The sequence below is a fragment of the Schistocerca serialis genome, chromosome 3, assembly GCF_023864345.2.
Source record: "Schistocerca serialis cubense isolate TAMUIC-IGC-003099 chromosome 3, iqSchSeri2.2, whole genome shotgun sequence".
NCBI classification, from domain to species: domain Eukaryota; kingdom Metazoa; phylum Arthropoda; class Insecta; order Orthoptera; family Acrididae; genus Schistocerca; species Schistocerca serialis.
The window spans coordinates 261,797,519-261,806,057 of NC_064640.1; the positions used below are offsets into that span (position 1 = coordinate 261,797,519).

Sequence of the window (8,539 nt, forward strand, 5' to 3'; positions counted from 1 at the left end):
AGATGATCTTGTAATAAGATCAAAACCAGTCACCACATTAAAAAATTTATGCAATCAAGATTGCTTTAAGTTTATTTATAATAATTATTGACAGCTGTGTTCTTTAAAATGTTGATATTTTTAGTTATGTGTATTACATGTCTCCTTGTGTTTGAGAGAATAAATGTCTGTGTTGTTCATGTTGGGCTTTTGTCCATAGGACAAGTGCAGAGGATGGATTCTGGCAAGAGATGATCTGATGATCTTCAGTTGGGGTGACTTCCACACTGGCAGTACCACCCTTCCCTATTTTAAACATCTTAAAACTGCCATTCTTTTCCCTTGCTTTAACTTGCCTCATTGCTTGAACACAATTCAGATATTAGCTATGATGACAAGATTAAGGATCCTGGACTAGACCGTTAAATTATTTATATACTATATTACGATTTTAGTTGAATTTCCTCTGGAAGGAAGAAAGGACCGATAACCATACTGTTTAATCCCTTAAGAATCCTATTAAACATAATCTGTAATGAATTTTTTTTTACAATTTCATATTTGCACAGCTGCTATTGTGTAACATATTTTTTTTTCCTTTCTTGTCAGTGAAGTACAGGAATAATGTACTGATACATGTAACAATCACTTTATGTGGTAGTTGTAGTACATTAAGGATGATGAATATGGGCTGCTGCAAAGTTTCTTTTTGTGTTTTTATTGAACACTCAAAGCAATTAAGAATGTACCATATGTACCAGGCTTACAGTTTACTAATGCTAATAAATTTACATGAAGAATAATGTGACTGAAACGAAATTCGTACTACCATTGATTTGGTGCACTATATAATTAGGTTTAGAGAACTGTACATGCTCTCTGTTTTAGAGGACTCTTTATGATGTTTGGCCCTTACATGCTAGAATCAAAACCTTTAATTTGTGTGGTCTGGAACCAGAGTGCATGTATATGTCCCCGAGGTTAGGAAGCAGTGGTATCCATTGTTTTGTAAAGATGTCTAGCATATTTCAGAAAGCACTCATGCCTCAGACTAAAACGGGCATGTGTATGCCATCATTGGCGTTATGACTGGCAATGTAAGTTTCCAGATTAGACACATTAGAACCTGTTATATAGTGAAGGCAGCATGTGGGTTACATAGTAGCTGGGTGACAGCACTCGGGGAGCTTGTGCATTTGTGAGACATGGTGGAAAATTGATGAAGTGATATGATGAATTTTTACCATCACATACAGCTTGCGATCTTACCACTTACTTATTGAGTGTAGTGTGAATGATTTAGTCTTGAAGAATGGTCAGTGCTGAGAGTCCTAAAACTTCAAGGGTGGTGGTCCCATTCAGATTACACTCAGTGAGTTGAAATAAAAGTTGTATCCAGTGGTAAACACAATCAATCACATGATTTATGGAAGACCTGTTTTCAAGTTGTTGTCTTTGTCTGGCACATAGTTCTAACATTTTTGTCTGATTTTTCTGTAGGCTTTGCAAATCAAATTCTGTGGATGAATTCTGGGACCCTCTTGCATCCACTGATTCCACGTAATTCTATCATACATGTTTCTGGCTAGCTGAAATGGTGATAAACCAATTTCCCGGTCCTCCTCCCCTCCCCCATCTGAACCCACATTCTGATGTTGATGCTGTGTCCTCATGTGTCATTGAGATACAGTGTTACTTGCTTTGATATTTTTACTTTGTTCACTGTGTGCACTTGGCAGAACACTGACCTTTGGAGTCATTCAAGAGGTCACTGCTAGGTGACTGAAGTTTAGATCGGGGCCAGTGGCAGTCACAGTGGAGCTTATTTATTGCTCATAGGTTGGCAATGTGTCAGTTTCACATAGCTGGTGGAATGATCCTTTAACATAACCGGTGGGAGGTGAGGAGAAACGGAATGTTTCTATTGCCAAAATAGCAACCTTTCTCTCATTCACTGTTTTCAGTGTATTAGTGAGTTTAGAGAGAAATATTTTGTGATTATGGCAGAGAGTTCTATGAAGGGGACTGATGTTGGTCCATGTCTTGTGGAATAGTAAGAGACACGAAAATGTAGCAAATGTGGTGGCAAAATGAATTCGCAGTCAATCAGCGTAAGCACACTTACTGGGCCAGTGTTTATAAATTAAATCTTGAGAGAAGGCAGTTTATTCATAATAGTAGTGTGTTTTATAAACATTGATCCACCTACCTCCTCCCATTATTTAATTAAAAAAAAAAAACATTGATCCACTTGCTCAGCGTGCTTGCACAGATTACGTGGAAACAGAGCAGAGAAATATTTCACTTCTTTCTTGAATATATCAAGCATTGTGACACTGTCCTTGGTTTGCAGATACTAGCACAGTTTAAACAGCTGTGCCACAGACAAGGAGCAATTAAATTAATCCTTGCTTACTGCTCTCTTTCACCCTTCTTCCAAATATATTACTTGGAACACAGTCTGCCTGCTGTTCATTTCATTGACTGTGTAACACAGACAGCTGACACACTTCATTTGCTCCTATCATACCTCATGGCAAGTGATAACTACATTCCTGCATGAAACATGTAAGTATGCTACTGGCCCTAGTCTAGACTTTAACTCTGTTGACCATGTGGGTACACCATCTCTGTAATCTTTATCAAACATTGCTGATATACTGTTTTACAATCCTCTAAATAGGGATTCACTTTTTCTGTATTTAAATATATATTACTGCAGAACATTTCCATTTAGCTCTGATATCTTGTATTGGTCCAAAACATGTAAAACTTTTAAAGTTAAATTATTTTTGGACCACATATTTTAGAAGACTTTGTTTTGGGAGTAAATCAAAAGCTTTTAGTTGTTCATTTATTAATTTGTTTCAGGTGTAATGTCAGCCCGTGGAATACTTACCAACCCAGCAATGTTTGCTGGATACCATCAGACTCCAGTGGAATGTGTCCAGGAATGGATAACACTAGCCAAGGCAATGAAGGTTCCCTTCAAATGTTTTCACCACCATCTTGTGTTTATGCTGGAAAAAGTACTTGCCAAACAAGATCGTCTGATTTTTAACTGTCTGAAAGATGAAGAATCTGTTCTAAAGTATCTCAAAGATTATTTTGATATTTTCCCAAAAGAAAAATCACAGAATTTCGATCCAGCCAATTTTATAGTCTGTGATTATTCATGTGTGTTGGATAGAAGTTTGTCTGAGACCAAAAGTAAACTCTCTGAAGATACAAGTTCAGAAGCTATTTTAGAACATTGCTGTATTTTTAATGTGTAGCAGCTAAGAATCAAAAGCTAATATATGTCCTCTTTTAAATAGAAAACTTAATTATTTGTGGATACTTAACCAAAACTGTATTATATGTTTTGTATTTATATCATGGCAAATCTCAATAGGGGAAAGCAATTGGCATCTACAGTACTTCCGTAACCCTGCCTTTACAATTTCTGTGTATTAGATTTCCATAAGAACACTCTAGAAACGTCTTCACATGTTGCTGACACACTTACGTACTTCATCAGTCATCTATTTGACTTGTCAGTAATGTCATTTTATCTTAGTTGACTACTGAAATAATACTCTTAATCCTTGATTTGCGTGAATTGACAAATTTAATGTTAGTCCTCCTGATAGATTGTGCCATAGGAGCCATATCCTATAAGTGTTGTGCCTTTTCAGGTTCAGGTGATGGTTGTCTTTCCCTAAATTTATCTCACAGCATTCTCTAGATTCAGTACTGTAGGTCTCAAGTCTCTGTTCAGATGTAGTGTAGCTGCTGTCTGTTACTCTTTCAGAACATTGCGTCTGCCTGCTTAGCTGGGTGATAATGTGCTTGCCTCCCATGCACTGGGACCGGGTTCGATTCCTGGATGGATTGGAAATTTTCTCCACTCGGGGACTGGGTGGTGTTCTCATCATTTTATCTTAATCACCAGCTGCAAGTTGCCCAATGTGGTGCCAATTGAAATAAGACTTGCACTTGGCAGCTGAACTCGACTGGGACATCCTGGCCAACAATGCCACATGATCATTTCATTTTTCCGGAACATTGTTAGGTATTCATCCTGGATATTGGCTGAACTACCACACACGGATTGACTCTAGATGTATACTCAACAAGCCATGTTACAGTATGTGATGGAGGGTACTTTGTGACCACTCTCATGTGTGTAATGAAAGTAGATGGGTGGTGGGCATGTGGTAAGACTTCCGAAGTAAAAATTTAGTGGTGTAAGAAATAAACCTTCATAGTGGTTTTGCGGGGCTGTCGTAGTTAATTGGTGGTGCATGTAGATGTTTACAAAGCCATAAGATGTGTTGTCATAATTTTTGTTGTGCATGCTAGAGCCTTCTTCATATAGTCGATCATTGGGAGGGTAGAGGTAGGTGGTGTGGTTTGTTTTAAACCATACTGCTTAAAGGTAATGAGAAACTATTGAGCTGTGAATTTAGGTTCTTTAGCTGTAACAATGTCCTTTGCATCTGTTCCTCTAATTTGATCTGTGTGAACCCCATAGGGTAGATACTGGATGGCTATGATTAAAGTTCAGCTACTCATGGAGGTCCCTTGTGGGGTGTAATTGCATGGCAGCAGTAGATATGCTAATGCATTAATGTAGAACTGATTTACACTGGAAAAAATTAGATCTAAATTTGGCCCCAACTGCAAATCTGGTGCCATACACTGTATAGTGGTATGACATCAACGTTGTCACTTAACAGTGCGTAATTTGAGTGAACAGTATGGCAACAGAGAAGAGACTGTACGCTGTTAGTGAAACTGTTTTATGTGAATGGCAGCAATTACAGTGCTACATTGAGACTGAAAGGTTTTAAGAGAGGCCCAATGTCACTAAATGTTTTTAAGATGATAATGAAATTTGGAATGGGTGAACTTGGTGTGATACCTGGAAGAGGAAGGTGTCCTATCCCAGTGGAAGTTATTGATGAGGTTGCTGTTGCTGTAACTGATCATGCAGTATGGGCCCTCAGTAGTGCTAGTGCTCGTGCATTGTCATGTGAATTGTCCATCCCATGGTCAACAGTGTGGAAAGTTTTGCAGGCTATTTTACACTTGCACCCATAAAAGATCCAGAAGGTGCAGCAACATTCTGAATTTGCTCTTCGGTTTCTATTATGGATCATAGCTGATGAAATGTGGCTGGGCAATATTTTACTGAGTCACGAGGTACATTTTACACTATAGGATACAGTTAATGCGCAGAACTGCCATCTTTCAGGTACTGTTAAATTGTGTGGTGTGCATGAAGAGCCACTGATTTTACTGTATGTGGTTGTAGGTCTGGATTCACAGGCTGCTTTATTCTCAGTCCATTCGTCTTTGAAGAGAATCCACCCAGAGGACCTGTTAGAACATGCGATCTCTGCTTTGCAAGAGTGGAATTGTGTTGAAACCAGTTTCCGTGCAGGGTGGGGCAACACTTCATGTTGCTCGTCCATTGAAAAGTGTGCTTAAAGCAGTCTTCAACAAATGAGTTATCTCCAGAGATTTTTGAGATGGATGGCCTGCAAGATCACCTGATCTGAACCAGTGTGATTTTTTGGCTCTGAGGATATCTAAAAGAATGTGTTTGCCAGACACGCTTGGTCTCTACCTGATCTGAAGGCTGGTAGACAGGAACATGTTGCTCATATTGCTCAAAAATACTGTGAGCAACAGCTGATTACGCCATATGGATACAGCATCTTGTCGATGCCTCTGGTGCTCATATTCAACAAATTGTGTAAGAAATGGTTGATGATAAAATCAACATTGCGCTTTTTTCACTTGTTCGACCTTTTCTGTCTGTGTCCCGTTCCTAAACCATTACATATGGAAACATGCCTATATATCTTTCTTGCATTACAGCGCCGGATTTGCACTGGTTGGCCAAAATTGGAATTAATTTTTTCCAGTGTGGATTAGTCTGCATTAATGCATTAGAATATCTACCAAATTTTGTTGTGCATAATTACAGCCCATATGGGACATCTGTGGGTAGCTGTACTTAAATTACAACCATCTGGTATGTAGGGGCTGAAGAATATTTGTTGTTTCTGCTTTAAGAAACAGTTCCTGAAGTTATCAAAGCAGGTGCTCATGAGTTGTGAGGTGTATTCCAGTGTATCTGGCAATTGACATTCCAGCATTTCTGGCCCACTCTTTCACCAGTCAGATGAGACTGTGACCAGTTATGCTGAGCTTTTGTGTGTTCCATGTCCTCTGCTAGTATAACATGATGCTGCGGATCCCATACAATTGATACCATCAACTGCGGGTTACTTTACACACATTTTTGTACTTTCTTCATTTTATGAAATGTGATGAGTTATATAATGGACAGAAACAGGTTTGTGTATATAAGGGATCTCCAAATTATTAGTCCATGAGAGCTACATTCCACTTTGACTCTGTGGGGGCTGAATAAAACAGTATCTTGAAATTGAAGAACAAAATTATAATGAAATTTGTGTGTGTTTAATGCAAACACAATTCAGTGCAAACCTCAAGTACACTTTATTAATCTGCACTATACTTAGTGAGAGGTAACAAAGCTTCCTTCTTTAGACTTGTATTTCATGTCAGCTTGCAGTTCAGTGAATCCCACTTGCAGTGCTGCCTGAACCTCTTCCATTTCACAAGAAAGAATTCTGGAAAATTTCAATCTCCTTGGAACGAGGCATCTAAATCTGAGAGCCTGAATGAGCTATCTTCCTTCAGATCAACAGAAATTCAGTTGCAAACAAAGAGTGGAAAACTTGAACAGTTTTCCCCCTTTGATGACGGGAAAATAGTGAAGTGTGAGAAAATTTTCCATCTGACGTTTTGTTCGAAATGTAACAGTGTCTGTCAGCTTTAATATTTGTGCAAAGGTCACAAATAATACTCTCTGCCAATTTAAATATTTTAATCTGTTCATTCAAGTGGAGAGCAACATCAGCCAAAAAAGCTAATTTCCATAGTTATTTGTCATCTAACAGGACTTCCAAACGATTACTTTTCTTGTTCAAAAATATTTGTCTTTATCAAAGAAAAGAAACTTTACCAAATGTTGCTGCATATTCGGAAAAAGAAAACTTGAAATAACACAGCAAATGAGTAGGACGAGTAGGAAGTCAGTCACCTGCAGGCAGAGTGCTGCTGGTGGCAGCTCAGTTCCTTCTGAGAAAGTGAAAGAGATACTCAAAGCAGCCAGCCTTAGTTAATAACATACTACAGCTCAAAAGATATGCAGTAAATTGTGATGAAGAGTGGTGTAAATGCACTTCCAAATGCTGTTCAGGATGTGACAGGGAACCCGTCAGACCTTGGAGTCTTACTGTTACATACCAATTTGAGCTGCTGTTCAATGTCACTAGCCCTGATACGCTGCTTATCCCCAAGTGAGAAGCCATTTGGCAGTGGTGTTTTGTGTGTGTGTGTGTGTGTGTGTGTGTGTGTGTGTGTGTGTGTGTGTGTGTGTGTGTGTGTGTGTGTGTGTGCAGTTCTTTCAAGAAACCTGACTGGCAGGGATAACAGCAAGTTTTGTCTTTGTCAGCTATGAATTTCTCTATAGCATTGTCTATCACTGGCTGCTGTTCTACAAGTTTACATGATGTAAACTTGTAATTTTGCAACTTCCTATTCTGTACGATTTCTTGAAGTTGACAAAGCCGGGGAATTAGCAATGTTCATGTTGGATGCAATTCAGAGGGCCCAGTCCCGTAGATCTCCATCAGTAACGGTGGGTGCGTAGTCTCTCGCGAGCAGTTCTAAATCTTTCGAACAGTTTTTTATTCAGATGGTTTTGGGTTTCCATTTCGTGCATATTTCGTACTTCATATTGTTCATTCTTCTATTTGTACAGTCCACATTCTGATGTAACGAAACAAAAACGCCATTGCACACTGTGTAAAGTGTTTTTCCCTCCTTCGTTTAATATTTGACCAATATTTCACTGCCTTTTCTTTGTCGCTGAAAGCTGTTGAGTACGTGTTTTTTTTTAAAAAAAAGGCTTGGAAGGTATTGTTCGTCCGAACTGTTACTGATACAACTAACATCACCCAAACCACAATTAATGGAATTGTCGCAGTTATTTCCTATTTCTTCTGACCTAGCCACAATTTCAAACGAAATGTCGATACCATTCAAATGAATGCCAAGATAATCAACAAACAAATGACAGACATGTACGTCATCAGGTAATTTCAGCAGGAAACCACGTTCTTCATATTTCATCATTGCTAAATTGAGAATGTTAATTGGATTCCACATTACTGTGAAACTGGAAGAAAAACAGGTACTATTACCAGGCACGTCTTACAAAACGACAATAAATATTAATTCAGCTTTATCTGTATTGTCAATACTTACCAATACCGCGAAAAGCAACTGATTATTTGTAATAGATGTTACTTGAGTGGCCAATTCGAGAGAATAGTTACTGTGTACTGTATTTTCAGAAAAAACTATCAATGAACAGTAACCTGAAATGCCCTTTACTAATTACAATCGGGTCGTCGTGTTTCCTGTTTACAAATGTACTGCCGACATCGGCTGTGTGTGTGCATAGTTGTGCATA

The 8,539-nt window shown here is 38.5% G+C and overlaps 1 protein-coding gene across 1 annotated transcript in view; it reads left to right on the forward strand.

Moving 5' to 3' along the window:
* LOC126470032 (tRNA-dihydrouridine(20a/20b) synthase [NAD(P)+]-like) overlaps positions 1-3,309 on the forward strand; it is a 46,477-nt gene extending 43,168 nt beyond the window's left edge. The window contains exon 6 of the mRNA XM_050097521.1: positions 2,851-3,309. Within this exon, the coding sequence (XP_049953478.1) occupies positions 2,851-3,254 (404 nt within the window). The 3' untranslated portion in view covers positions 3,255-3,309. The remainder of the gene's footprint in view (positions 1-2,850) is intronic.
* The last annotated feature ends 5,230 nt before the right edge of the window (positions 3,310-8,539 follow it).